The sequence below is a fragment of the Corythoichthys intestinalis genome, chromosome 18, assembly GCF_030265065.1.
Source record: "Corythoichthys intestinalis isolate RoL2023-P3 chromosome 18, ASM3026506v1, whole genome shotgun sequence".
Lineage (NCBI taxonomy): Eukaryota > Metazoa > Chordata > Actinopteri > Syngnathiformes > Syngnathidae > Corythoichthys > Corythoichthys intestinalis.
Genome location: NC_080412.1, coordinates 41,960,650 through 41,976,174, shown reverse-complemented (window position 1 = coordinate 41,976,174; position 15,525 = coordinate 41,960,650). Strand labels below are relative to the sequence as shown.

The 15,525-nt window shown below is 40.4% G+C and overlaps 1 protein-coding gene across 2 annotated transcripts in view; it reads left to right on the top strand.

Annotated features, from left to right (window-relative positions):
• The window catches only part of septin8a (septin 8a), a 77,298-nt gene that overhangs the window by 19,351 nt on the left and 42,422 nt on the right, over positions 1-15,525 (top strand). For both annotated transcript variants that reach the window (XM_057820261.1, XM_057820262.1), the window contains exons 2-4: positions 3,514-3,628; positions 3,823-4,018; positions 8,097-8,283. In XM_057820261.1, coding sequence (XP_057676244.1) covers positions 3,514-3,628; positions 3,823-4,018; positions 8,097-8,283 — 498 coding nt within the window. The remainder of the gene's footprint in view (positions 1-3,513; positions 3,629-3,822; positions 4,019-8,096; positions 8,284-15,525) is intronic.

The following is a 15,525-nucleotide window of genomic DNA, read 5'->3' as shown; positions in this document are numbered from 1 at the left end:
GCAGTCAGGTATGTCGTTGTGTTTTTTTTTTTTTACCTCGTTGCATGAGTTGAGCTAGAGCCGTGAGTTGAGCATTGGCATTACCCGAGGGGCCGGGTAATGGGAAGCATGACGTTTAGCTACTCTCGCTCCGTTCCTCCCGAAGACCGCGCGGCGCGGCGCGCTGAGTGTTGTGTACTTCTGCTTTACTTCGCATATTTCTATAATCAGAATTTGGATGTTTGTGAATCGTTCTCGAATCTTCCACGGCCGAATCGCGAATAATCTAAGAATCGGAAATTTTGCACACCTCTAGTATGAATGTAGCCTTAGTCTTATGACAGTCGTATGATGCCGCTGTCAAAAGAAGTGCTGTATCCCATAATACAATGAGGACAGCTGCCGCTTACAGTCCAGAGTGGCGTATCTATGAACAAATGCCATTTTCGTGCCAAATTTGGTGGGTAGCGGCTTATAATCAGGTGCCCCTTATAGTGCGAAAATTACGGTATTTTTTTTCCTAATCGAATACAGAGTTAATCGATTAATCGTAGCAGCACTAATCTGATGGGTGGCTAACTTCACGATGGTCCTTATCAAACCAAATCACATTGTTGTAATTCCTGGTCAACCACATGTGATAGAGGCTGCAACCATTGTCATAGCCCAGTCTGCTTTATGCTCTAATTCACTGGGAGTCACCTGCGGCCCCTCCCTTCAGCCATTTCCTGTTGTCCTAAACCATACATTGCCCTGAGAACTGTTGTTTCCTCAGGGATGGCTGTCCCTTGACCGTTCATTCCAATCTATCTTACTCTCATCAACATTTTTGTTACGTTTCACAACATTTCAGCATGTACCTAAACACAAATCGGCGTCCAGGGTTTATGATAAATGAGAGGCTCTGTCATGTAGGCGAAGGTCTACGATGCGGTCACGTCTCGCCGAGCTTAACGCTCAGGCTTCTGCTCGCTATGTGACATCATCCTTCAAGAATGCAGCCGTTCGGTGGCTCGGTCATGCGAATGGCCTGAAGCTCACAGTCGCTTTCATCTTGAGGGGCTGGGCTGCAGCTTGTTTGCTCGTTCTGCTCACTTGGTGACGATATTAGTTCTGCAACCATTAATTGATAAACTAGAGTAATTTGATTATAATAAAACTTCAAATCAAATAATGCTGCCTAATTTTGTTTAATTAGTGGTGTTGTAGTGGTTTTGAAAGCGCATTATTTTATTGACTTGGGTGGATACACTGCCCTTTAGTGGTAAAAGTGACTATGACATACAGTGGGGCAAATTAGTATTTAGTCAACCACCGATTGTGCAAGTTCTCCTACTTGAAAAGATTAGAGAGGCCTGTAATTGTCAACATGGGTAAACCTCAACCATGAGAGACAGAATTTGGAAAAAAAAAAAACACAGAAAATCACATTGTTTGATTTTTAAAGAATTTATTTCCAAATTAGAGTGGAAAATAAGTATTTGGTCACCTACAAACAAGCAAGATTTCTGGCTGTCAAAGTGGTCTAACTTCTTCTAACGAGGATCCACTCGTTACCTGTATTAATGGCCCCTTTTTTAACTCATTATCGGTATAAAAGACACCTGTCCACAATCTCAGTCAGTCACACTCCAAACTCCACTATGGCCAAGACCAACGAGCTGTCGAAGGACATCAGAGACAAAATTGTAGACCTGCACCAGGCTGGGAAGACTGAATCTGCAACAGGTAAAACGCTTGGTGTAAAGAAATCAACTGTGGGAGCAATTATTAGAAAACGGAAGACATACAAGACCACTGATAATCTCCCTCGATCTGGGGCTCCATACAAGACCTCACCCCGTGGCGTCAAAATGATAACAAGAACGGTGAGCAAAAATCCCAGAACCACACAGGGGGACCAAGTGAATGACCTAGAGAGCTGGGACCACAGTAACAAAGGCAACTATCAGTAACACAGTGCACCTCCAGGGACTCAAATCCTGGACTGCCAGACGTGTCCCCCTGCTGAAGAAAGTACACGTCCAGGCCCGTCTGCGGTTCACTAGAAAGCATTTGGATGATCCAGAAGAGGACCTTGAGCATGTGTTATGGTCAGATGAAACCAAAATAGAACTTTTTGGTAGAAACACAGGTTCTTATGTTTGGAGGAGAAAGAATATTGAATTGCATCCAAAGAACACCATACCCACTGTGAAGCATGGGGGTGGAAACATCATGCTTTGGGGCTGTTTTTCTGCAAAGGGACCAGGACGACTGATCTGTGTAAAGGAAAGAATGAATGGGGCCATGTATCGGGAGATTTTGAGTGAAAATCTCCTTCCATCAGCAAGGGCATTGAAGATGAGATGTGGCTGGGTCTTTCAGCATGACAATGATCCCAAAAACACAGCCAGGGCAACAAAGGAGTGGTTTCGTAAGAAGCATTTCAAGGTCCTGGAGTGGCCTAGCCAGTGTCCAGATCTCAACCCCATAGAAAATCTGTGGAGGTAGTTGAAAGTCCGTGTTGCCAAGCAACAGCCCCAAAACATCACTGCTCTAGAGGAGATCTGCATCGAGGAATGGGCCAAACTACCAGCAACAGTGTGTGAAAAGCTTGTGAAGAGTTACAGAAAACGTTTTGCCTCCATTATTGCCAACAAAGGGTACATAACAAAGTCGTGAGATGAACTTTTGGTATTGACCAAATACTTATTTTCCACCATGATTTGCAAATAAATTCTTTAAAAATCAAACAATGTGATTTTCTGTCCCATGTTTACCCATGTTGAGAATTACAGGCCTCTCTACTATTTTCAAGTGCACAATTGCACAATTAGAGGTTGACTATATACTTCTTTGCCCCAATATAACTCATTTAACATGGCTGGATCTAGCTGCTCCCTGTTAAGACCAACATAAGCAAAGTTTTTGTTTGAGCCAATATGATTGTTTATGCACTCGTAATTTGGTTTAGAGGTATATTTAGCAGTTTTTTTGTGGGAATATGTATTTGAATGATTTGTTAAGAGCATTGTAAAGAAAAGTTAGCATTTTATAGCATTTAAGCTAGCGTACTTTTGCAATGCAAGTTAGCCAATTTTTCATTTGTTATACTTTGATCCTCATTTATTCATTTTTTTGATACCGTTTCAGGATAAACTCAGGTATTTTGATTTAGTTTTAAATGCAATTTTTGCACTTGTGAAATAATAGTGCAATTTTGCTTAGTTTGAAAAAACACTTGGGGAATTTTATTTTGTATTCATTCTCATTTAATGCTCTTTTGAAAGCGTGATCTTAGCAAGCCTTTGATTTAAATCTCCTAAAATTGATTTGGCAACGCATTAAACGTTCCTAATCCAATGACTCGAATATTCAAGCCACCTGATAGATTAATCGATTAATTAAATAATCGATTGCTGCAGTCTTAGACAACATCATGTTTGTGTGTCACTCACTCAAAATCCATTATAAAAGATGCATTCAGAAGTCGTAAAAACATTCCCCACCCCTCTCAGTTTCTTATTTTTCCTTCATTTGTGTTTCTCGCAGAATGAAGAGAAGCGCAGCCTCAATCTCGGGGGCCATGTTGGATTCGACAGCCTCCCCGACCAACTGGTCAGCAAATCGGTCACACAGGGTTTTTGCTTTAACATCCTCTGCGTAGGTAAGTAACAAACTTGCAACTCAATTTTATTTACATTAAATAAATCGATTACAATATCTGAACCCGTTTTAGTCTGACTGGTGTTTATAAAAGTAATAGCAGTGTTTGAGACGTATTGATCCCTTGTTGGCAGCTATTGATCCTATCGCCCCGCATGCTTTGCATTACCTCACGTTACTTCCGATCGTCCTCAGGGGAGACGGGCATCGGAAAATCGACGCTAATGAACACGCTCTTTAATACCACGTTTGAGAATGAGGAAGCCAGCCATTACCAGAACGGCGTCTACCTCCGTCCGCGGACGTACGACCTGCAGGAGAGCAACGTTCACCTCAAACTCACCATCGTAGACACCGTCGGGTTCGGGGACCAGATCAACAAAGATGACAGGTGATGCTCTTGTAAACTTTGCCTTATCGTGCCACCGTAAAATACAGTATAATTTAACAGGAAAAATATATTTTGCTTCATATATGTGCATACAGTGGTATGAAAAAGTATCTGAACCTTTTGGAATTTCTCACATTTCTGCATAAAATCACCATCAAATGTGATCTGATCTTTGTCAAAATCACACAGATGAAAAAACAGTGTCTGCTTTAAGTAATATTTTAATGAAGATAGTACGCAAACAATGGCAGAAGGGGGAAAAATAAGTAAGTGAACCATCACATTTAATATTATGTGGCCTGTCCTTTGGCAGCAATAACTTGAACCAGACGCTTCCTGTAGCTGCAGATAGTCTGACTCATCGATCAGGAATAATCTTGGCCCATTCTTCTCTACAAAACTGCTGTAGTTCTGTCAGATTCCTGGGATGTCTGGCATGGATTGCGGTCTTTAGGTCATGCCACAGCATCTCAATGGGGTTCAAGTCAGGACTTTGACTTGGCTACTCCAGAATGTGTATTTTGTTCTTCTCAAGCCCTTATGAAGGTCTGTGTGTTAGATCATTGTCTTTTTGCAGCATCTATCTTCTTTTTAGCGTCAACTGTCTGACAGATGGCCTCATTTTTCCCTGCAAAAAATCCTGATAAACTTTTGAATTTATTCTTCCATTAATGATTGCAAGTTGTCCAGGCCCTGAGGTAGCAAAACAACCCCAAATCATGATATTTCCTCCACCCATGCTTCACGGTGGGGATGAGGTGTTGATGTTGGGGACATGTTCCATTTTTCCTCCACACATGACGTTGTGTGTTACTCCCAAACAATTCAACTTTGGTTTCATCAGTCCACAAAATATTTTGCCAAAACCTCTGTGGCGTGTCCAAGTGCCTTTTTGCGAATATTAAATGAGCAACAATGTTTTTTTAGACAGCAGTGGCTTCCTCTGTGGAGTCCTCCCATGAACACCATTCTTGGCCATAGTTTTACACACAGTTGATGTGTGCACAGAGATATTGGACTGTGCCAGTGATTCCTGTAAGTCTTTAGCAGACACTCTCGGGTTCTTTTTTACCTCTCTGAGTATTCTGCACTGAACTCTTGGTGGGTGGCCACTGCTTGAGAGAGAAGCAACAATGCCAAACTCTGTCCATTTGTAGACAACTTCTCTGACTGTCGATTGATGAACATCCAGACTTTTAGAGATGGTTTTGTAACCCTTCCCAGCTTTATACAAATCAACAATCCTTGATTGCAGGTCTTCAGACAGCTCTTTTGATGCACATCAGACAATGTTTCTCATCAAGACAGTTCTTACCAGGTGTGTGTATTATAGTGGGCAGGGCAGCTTTAAACCACTCATCAGTGATTGGGCACACACCTGATTTAAAATGTTTGGTAAAAATTGGTTTCAATTTCTCTTTAAGTCTGCTTAGGCAGAGGGTTCACTTACTTATTTTTTCCCCTTCTGTCATTGTCTGCATGCTATCCTTATTAAAATATGGAAACCTATAAATGTTTGGGTGGTTTTAGTTAAAGCAGACAGTTTTTTTCATCGGTGTGATTTTGACAAAGTTCAGATCACATTTGATGGTGATTTTATGCAGAAATGCGCGAAATTCCAAAAAGTTCATACTTTTTCATACCACTGTGTGTGCATATGTGCACTCTTTCAACAAGTATTTTGCTTGTGTTGTCGCCACGTTGGTTCCATGTTGTTCATTCAAATGAGAAAAGCAGACATAAGATCAGTGCATATTCCCGCACATTTTTCATTTCCCATCGGGGCTGAAAATAATACAAAGAAAGTGGTAGGGAGGAAGTCTTTACATTTCATTCTAGTAAGAGTTGGAACCTGACCAGCAAATAGCATTCGCACGCCCTTTGAGAGCGGCCTTCTCTGTAGGCCTCGTTAAAGTGGCCCGCTGAAGGCCAGACCTCGCAGCGTGCTGCAAATGCACGCTCAAAGGTCAGTAGCAGTGCATTCCACATAAGAAGATTCGAAATGTGTATGTAAAAATAACACTGCAGATGGTGTATTGAGTTGATTAACGGAATCAACTGTAGGTTTTAAAGAACTGTTCTCCAAGTGTGAACAAAGGTTTAGCTTTAGTTTTGGTTCAGCTCTTGTGATTTGATTGCATTTGGTATATGTGCCTAATTATACCGACTGCGGTCGCTGTTGTGGTCGTAAATCCCCTTGTGGCCCAGTGAGAGAAGCCTCAGAGGGTAAAACAACACAACGCGAGGCTCATGTAAGACTCCGCTGTTCAGCCTCAAGCTGGGATCTTGGCAAAGTACTGGATCACACAAACAAAACTAAGCTATTACCCTAGCGACAACAAGGGTGGGAACCTCTGGGTACCTCACGATATGGTAGGATTTGTGACACAAGGCGCACGATATTGTGATTGGGGCTGCAACTCACGGATTATTTTTTATAATCGAATAATCGGTTATAAAATAATAATAATAATATTAATAAAATAATAATCGAATAATCGGCCAATTATTGAAACGCAACGCGAGGCTCATGTAAGACTCCGCTGTTCAGCCTCAAGCTGGGATCTTGGCAAAGTGCTGGATCACACAAACAAAACCAAGCTATTACCCTAGCGACAACAAGGGTGGGAACCTCTGGGTACCTCACGATATGGTAGGATTTGTGACACAAGGCGCACGATATGGTGATTGGGGCTGCAACTCACGGATTATTTTTTATAATCGAATAATCGGCCAATTATTGAAACGATTAATCGGATAAATGTCACTTTTTTCAATTACCTTCACAGTTTAACTCGCGGCATGTTGTAATTAACAAAGAAGACAAAATCCAATTTCAAAGCATATTCTCTTGCATGACAATTTTTACAGTTTGAATGGGAGTTTGTGTTCAGACTAGGCTGTTATTTGAATGGGTTTTTGTGTGTGGTTTCTTAATAAAATGAAATTGACTATCAACTAGTGCTGCAATGATTAATCAATTAAATCGAGTAATTCGATCAGAAAATTGTTTTGAATTCAATTTTGCTGCTTCGATTAATCATTGCAATGGTTTGTTTGAAAGTGTTGCACGGTATTTAGTTCTATTGATTTGGGAGGATCCACTGCCCTCTGGTGGCAACTGTGAATATGACATAACTCTGGCTGAAGAGCAGCTACTCCCTGTTAAGGACAACATAAGGCTAAAGTAAGTTTTTGTTTGAGCTAATATGTTTGTTTATGCATTCGTAATTTAGTTTGAGGGAAAGTTAGCAGTTTTTGGCAGAATTGTGTTTGAACAATTTAAGAGAGTTGTTAAAAAAAAGTTAGTATTATATAGCATTTAAGCTAGCGGACTTTTGCCATGCAGCCTATGTAAATTTAGTAGATCAAATTAACTTATCAGTTCGACCAATTAGACATTTAAACTCCAAATATTTTGTGGTAAATGTTTTATTGTCGAAATGTGTCTTTTGTGTTACGGCTTTACAAAAAAATCAAAATGTGGAAAAATTAAAAATCATTAAAATATTTTTTTGTATTTAGATCCTTATATTTTTTTAATATAGTTTTCCCGTCTACGCTCGGCTATTTTAATTCATTTTTAGAGGCATTTATTGTTCTTGTAAAATGAAAGTGCAATTCTATAGAGTTTGAAGAAAACACTCAGGTATTTTATTTTCTATTGGCATTTAATGCTAGAGGTCAAAATTAATGTCATTGCAAGAATTATTGTCTTTGTTTTAAATCTCATAAAATCATTCTGCCAATCATTCTAACCCTAACCCGATTTCTCGATGAATCGAACTAATCAATCGATGGATTAATCGATTCCGTAAATAATCGATTGCTGCAGCTCTACTATCAACTTTACTATCTCGCAATAACTCAAGCGTGAATATGCTTCTCCAAAACACAAAACAAACGGATGCTTTGGACACTGATTAGCATAATCGCTAACTAGCGTAGCCCTCCGTGATAAGTACTAACGTCTCATTCCGTTGAGGCGTCTTCATGTACAAGCACATACCGTATGAGTGGACATGTTTCCGCCGATTACCGAAAACTGTTAAAATATTCTCTTCATCCTCTTGCACAGTTACAAACCCATCGTGGACTACATCGACACTCAGTTTGAAAACTACCTTCAAGAAGAGCTGAAGATCAAGCGCTCTCTGTTCAACTACCACGATACCAGGATCCACATCTGCTTGTACTTCATTGCACCAACTGGACACTCACTCAAGTCCTTGGACCTTGTAACCATGAAGAAACTAGATAGCAAGGTAAAGACCACGTTTACACGACGATGATCTTATGCAATAACACAAATTGATGTGACAGTACACGTAACACACATGTAGATAGAGTGATTTTAAAATCGGGCAACTTTGTTTCATGCGTTATATATTTTTAGAATGTTGAGAGTGTTTTTCAAAGTTTGGAACGAGTGGAGTGCACGGAAGTCAGCCGCCTTGCCACTCAGTCGGAATCAATTTACCAAAATGCTTGGATTACGTGGGCGCGTTAAATTTCGACTGGTCATTTGACCACAGGAACACGAACATCCGCTGACTTGTCTGCAGTTTTACAACCCTACTTATTTCTCCCAACACCGGCCCTTCGAATAAATCTCTGGTATCGCTGTATTAGGGCATGTTCCGGTTACCGGTTTCAAGGTTTACTGTGGTATGAAAACATCACGGTTTCAAAACCACAAGAATTTTCTGTCATACCGTAGCTCTTTTTTATGTCCAAAAAATGCAGCGAGAGATCCGTGGCTTGAGGTGGCAGCGCTCACCCCTCCTCCTCCGGTTATTGCTCTGTTCCGTGTCTGCCGGTGACTCTGATCCTGAGCTTTTCTCCCCTCAAAAACACAAAGTCGCTAGTATGGGAGTACTTCGCCTACCAAAAAGAAACAGACGGCCGCGGCTTAGAGGAGGAAGGACAGCCGAAATGCTTGCGGAGTGTGGTTGACAGGGGAAGCAACACCTCCAACATGACTTCATAGACCCTGAATTTTTTATAGATGTGGACGTAAAACAGTCTCGATTCTTGGTTAAAAGAAAAAAAAACCAAACAAACGGGCAGTTAGCATTTATTTTACGTAAATATGTCAAGTGCGCTGCTAGTCTTAAGTCACTGTGGCGCTGCCTTACCGCAACAAAGAGCTTTTTACGTTGAAATTCTTGGGAATAAATGCTTAAATCCCTGAATTCTTTATAGATATGGACGTAAAACAGTCTTTATTCTTGGTTAAAAGTAGAGATGTCCCGATCGATCGGGTCCGGTCACGTCATTTTCAAAGTATCGGAATCGGCAAAAAAATATCGGCCATGCCTTTTTTTAATATATATATATTTTTTAATTAAACCGTTTTCTAATTGTATTTAACGTTACTAACATTATATGTTACACTCATCCAGAGTCTTTAGTTTAGGCTTAAGGTAGGGTTATGACATTTATCCCGATAATGGCGGTAATTAATTTTTTAAAAAATGTATCACGTTAAAATATTTAACGCAAGTAATGCATGTGCTGGACGACCCACCCACGCATTGTCGCGCTCAATCTGTAATGGCGCCGTTTTACCTATATAGAGAGACAAAAGGCAGCGTAAAATGAGTCGAGTGAATTTTGGCAGCCTTTGGAGCCTTTTTTTAATTGGCTAAAGCCTTACAATCCCTCTCCCTACGATTAGAAATATCATGAGAAGCTATGTGGGGAAGCAAGATAGCAATTGATCTTTTTCTTAACACCTTATGTTATTTCCCAGCGCAGAGAAGATATATCAATTGGTAGCACTACGCACAGTCATGGTTTCACTTCCCATCATGCATTTGGGCATGGCTACAGTATCATTTACTGAAAGCTCAACAAATACACTAGATGGCAATATTTAGTCACAATATACAAAGTCACAAGTCTTTCTATCCGTGGATCCCTCTCACAGAAAGAATGTTAATAATGTAAATGCCATCTTGAGGATTTATTGTCATAATAAACAAATACAGTACTTACAGTGCTGCTCGAAAGTTTGTGAACCCCACAGCGATGGTCAGATTTTTTGTAAAAAAAAAACTAAAATAACCTTATTAAATGTTAAATTATACCCAAATCCACAATACTGACATTCCAAATAATGGACTGAAACAAAAGAAATAGTTATATTGTCATTCTTTATTTAACAAAAGTGGTTGATTTAAGAAAAACTCAGATATCATGTGTGCAAAAGTATGTGAACCCCTTCAGTTAATAGGATATTGCGCCTCCTTTTGCAGAGATTACCTCAACCAAACGGTTTCTGTAGTGACTAATCAGCCTCTCACATCTACTTTGGGGGATTTTTGCCCATTCTTCCTTGCAGAACGCAGTCAGTTGAGAGAGGTTTGATGGGCGTCTGGCATGAACTGCTCGCTTCAGGTCCCGCCACAGCATTTCAATGGGATTTAGGTCAGGACTTTGACTGGGCCAGTCCAGAACACGAATCTTCTTCTTTTTCAGCCATTCCTTGGTTGTATTGCTGGAATGCTTTGGATCATTATCATGTTGCATGATCCACCTTCTGCCAAGCTTTAACTTCAAAACAGATGGCGTCAGGTTATGTTCTAGGATTTGACAATATTCCTCAGAATTCATGATTCCCTGGACTATGTGGAGTTGTCCAGGTCCTGAGGATGAAAAGCAAGCCCAGATCTTGACATTCCCACCTCCATGTTTCACTGTTGGGAGAAGGTTCTTTTGGTGGTATGCAGTGTTGACTTTTCGCCAGACATGGCGGTTTTGGTTGTGACCAAACAGTTCAATTTTGCACCTACATCAGTTGATGAAAACTCTTTTTAATTTAGTCTCGACAACACAACTGTTAAAAAAACAAAAAAAAACTACTGAATTGATTGATTAGGAAATCAGGTTGAAATAATAGAAAATTCCAAAATGTTGAGGGGGTTCACAAACTTTTGAGCAGCACTGTATGTACTGTATGTTGAATGTATATATTCGTCCGAGTTTTATTCATTTTTTTTCTTAATGCATTGCCAAAATGTATATGATCGTGAAAAATTATCGGGAATGATTGGAATTGAATCGGGAGCAAAAAAAAGCAATCGGATCGGGAAATATCGGGATCGGCAGATACTCAAACTAAAACGACCGGGATCGGATCAGGAGCAAAAAAACATGATCGGAACAACCCTAGTAAAGAGACTTTATGGACATCCTGTATAATAATTACCTTGAATCCTCGAAAAAAATCACTCCTCAGACAATCCTTCCTGTTTGTATGCGGTACAGCTTTTGTACTTATTCAACCTAAATCTGGTGTTAGATCGCTGCGTGCTTGTGTTTGAGAATAATTCCTCTTAATGTGGGGAGGCCCCCTACTTGAAGGCGAGGCACAGTGGATGACGGATGTGACCCGTCAATATCATGATGAAGTTTACGCTTTACTGATTCGATGGCGCCGACAGGGGAGCATTTTCAAGATTCACACTCTCTAATCCACCTCAAAAAACCGTTGCCGTGTAAACGATAGGGCTCTCAGGAAAGGTTTTTGCGTTGTCAACCCCGTTGGCGTTGTCGTTCGGGTAAGCAGCCCCTTAGTCACTGTTGGCCCATTGTTAGCAAGTAATTGTATCAGTGTACTAGTAGTAAAATCCTGATGCCCTTTCACTGACAGTGGTGTGCATTTCATCCGCTTGAGCTCTTTGCCACGGTGTTGTTTTCACACTTTCAGTTGAAATGAATACAAGTCAAACTAGGTGGGGATGGTAACTTGTGAGCCAGCCCGCCGATTCTAAAAACAAATAAAAACCTCAGAGGAAGTTTTAAAACATTTGTTGACTCGTATTACTATATTTCATCATAAATGTAGTACGTCCCTCTGACTTTCTATAAGTACGTTTTATAGGAAAATGTCATTTTTTTTTGTGTGTGACTGACCCATTTCTACATTGTAAAAAGTTTATTTTGGCTTTAAGAGCTTCTGTAGCAGGAGAATTTTGGGATAGACTTGTTGGTGGAAGCCAACATGTTTCTTTTATTACAATGATGAATTTAAATCCATCTGTCTCTTGACCACCGCAGCCGCAGAGAATGCAGCACGGAAAAATTGAAGGAGGAGAAAAAAAAACTAGCGGAATTTCAAGGAACATTTTTCTGTTTTTCCACACAACTCTTAATGTTCACTGCTGGAAACTGATATACAGCACAGAATGGTTAGTTAAGCGCGTAGATATATAATCTAACGTTGATTTACACATTGTAAAGTGGCAGATTTATCCCTGTGTGTCTGGCGATGTAGCGCTAATAAATCCAGAACAAAGCAGATGGTCAGCTTGTGACCAAAACCTGCTGGCGCACTTAAACTATCAACGCTTGACTGCGCTGCTCTGCCAAATGGCTTCTGATGCTATTTAAAAACAGGGACTTAAACGCACCGCCAAATTTTGCTCTCAAAGGACTTTTTGCGAGAGAGCAAAAATGCAGTTTACACGATTTAAGATCTAATCTGATTTCTTTCTCTTTTTGTGGAATGCTTTTCAAACTAGTCAAGAGGGAATTAACAGTAATTCTGCACCTCTGTGAAGTTGGCCCCGCATCAGACGATCTTTTCTGCATATTTGTGCTGTAAAATGTTTTGTTTGTGCTATTGTTTTTGAGATAGTCTTTTTAAAGTGATCGTCTAACTTAAATACATGTAGGCTCTAATAAACCACAATTGTTCTCTTGTACTAAAATATGTTGTTAGAAACACATAAAATGTTAAATCAATGGCAATATTTTATAATATTTAGTCCATATTTTGACCGTTAGTTGGCGCCGTGGTTTGCGGGCTCGCAGTGATGACGTCATTGGCATCTTTTCAAATGTGTAGCGTGTTCAACAATTGCTTATTGCTGCCTAAACTTGCGAAGTAAAATGCCACGTGCTGCTTTTGGATGCAATTTCCAGTCAAATGTAAACAAGGGTAGTGAAGTGAGTGGTCAAGGTGGAATTATTATTTTTAGTGAATAAATGTGCATAAGTGGAAGCTTCTCCCCCTTTTTGGTCCCTGTACAGGGTGACCCAAAAAAAAAGTTTACACTCAGTTGACTGCTTGTTTAAAAGCCATTGAAACATATCTAAATAGGTTGTCATGCTTAAGTGATTCATTAAGGTCACTCAATGCAGCTGGTAATCTCTCGTCTCTACAATTCCTGTGCTTCATCTGAAAATGAAGAAAACTTTAGCTGTACCTGAATTGCTGCGTGCCGGTCTGACACCTACTGAGATTGCAGCAAATCTGAGAATATCCAGATGTGCAGTCTACAAAGTTAAAAAGAAGCTGAAAGATACTGGAACAGCCTCACGAAAACCTGGGTCTGGAAAACCCGATCTGTGCGGACCAAAAAGTTGATTGACAAGGTGATATGTGGCCACCCCAGAGTCCAGATCTCAATCCCCTGGATTATATCATATGGGCAACTGTGGAGGACAGTGCCTGTAAAAAGCCACAAACTTCTGTGGCAGCCTTGGAGAGGTCCATTGTTAGATCTTGGGAAAAGATGACAGCATCCTACATAAAGAAGACCTGTCAAGCGTTCCGCAGGTGCCTGGAGGCTGTTGTGACACTTAAGGGAGGACACATTGAAAAATAGAGGGTACTGTACATGTTCTTTACAATAATATTTAATTTGTGATTAAATTCTAATTCTAAGCTGAATAAACATGGCATTTAAGTTGTATTATGGCAGTGTAAACTTTTTTTTGGGTCACCCTGTATGCACGTATCCTACCCACCACGCGTTACAACTGGCGCCCGAACATTTTTCCTGGATATTCAATCAAGTAAGGGATCCGTCTATTTTCTGGATCCGACGGTCCCACCGCGTCTGTAATATTGGTTTCGGATCTGTCCATTTTTTTGATTCGTCAGTCCCATAGCGGCTTTTCTGATAAGTCTATTTTGTGGAATCGACGGCCTGATCGTGGCTGCGACAGAGCAATGGGATCGGTCTAATTCCTGAATTATCGAGTGAGTAAAAAACGCGTATTTGGATTACTATTGCTATCTTTTATGTTGACTATTCTTCGTGGGAGTTTTCCCCAAATCATACTAAATAATTAAAGCACTATGGCATGCTACAATGACGACAGTGACTCTGACAAGGACTTCACAACAATGTTGGAGTTCTTCAGGGAACGCGTGTTTGCGTACTGCTGAGCTCCCGAGTGAAGAGTGGTCAAGGTGGAAATATTATTTTTTGTGAATAAATGTGCATAGTGGAAGCTTCTCCCCTTTTTGGTACTTTTATACACGTATCCTAGCTACCACGCGTTACAATGTACAAGACATGGATTACACAAGGTGTGCTCTTTGGCCTGTACTGTAAGCACACGACAGCTCTGGATGCTAACAATCTACATAATTATATTGGGATAAGTTTGAAAACGCAATATGCTTACCTTGAATATCTGAGTTCCAAACTGCATACACTCTCGCTCCCAACCGGAGTTCCAAACAGCATACACTGATTACTCTTGCATCACTAGTTTTGCCCAACTTTTGTCTTATCAGGTATTTGCTGCACACATTTTTCCCTGAAACTCGTCTTGTGAACGACCGACAGTGCTGTCCTGCTCTTCACTTTTCAGATCTGGTTCAAATAGGAAGGGTAGAACTGATGACATGTTGGGAAAGCTAACGAGTGACACGCTGGAATTTCCGCAATGGGACCAGTGACGTCACGCACTGCGACGTAACAAGAATGGCGACCTATCACTTAAAATGATTTTACAAACTTTATTAAAACAAAAACATTAAGAGGGGTTTTAATATCAAATTATTATAACTCATACTAACATTTATCTTTTAAGAATTACTTGTCTTAAAAATAGAGGATCCCTTTAAAGGTCAATCTGAGGTCAACCAGCCCATTTTGATTGAAAATGGCTAAAAATACTGTCAATTGTTTGTGCTGTAAATTTTTTGTTTGTGCTGCAACAGTTTTGTAGATATTCTGCTTTTAATTTGTAGTGATGACGTCACTCACAGCCACACATTTACTGCACAATCGACCCGAAGTAGTGCTGTTCGTTTGTGCTACGTTTGTGCCAGTTTGTGCTGTAAAAATGTTTGTCTGTGCTGCTATAGTTTTATAGACATTGAGATATTAATTTTGAGTGATGACGTCAAAGGAGTCACGTCATCACTCGAAATTAATATGTTTTTGCAAAATGGGCCCGAAGGGGTGCCATTTGTTAGTAATTTGACAGAGTTGGTACGCTTCATCAGCCGCAACTCGCAATGAAAGTGTCAAGATTACAAACTGGCAAATGGCGGCAAGTCAATATCTCTGCAAGCCGCCTAGGATCGGTTTAAGACACTGCTGATGAGCTTGAACTGGATGCTGGTATAATGTCGGGAAGTCATCCCATAGCTCTGTAACAAAACAATCTGACCAGCAGCAGAATGTGACTAAATCATTTCAGTCGTCACACTAGCTTCGCCTGTATAAAGCAAAGCTATTTTCCCAGTCCAGCCCACG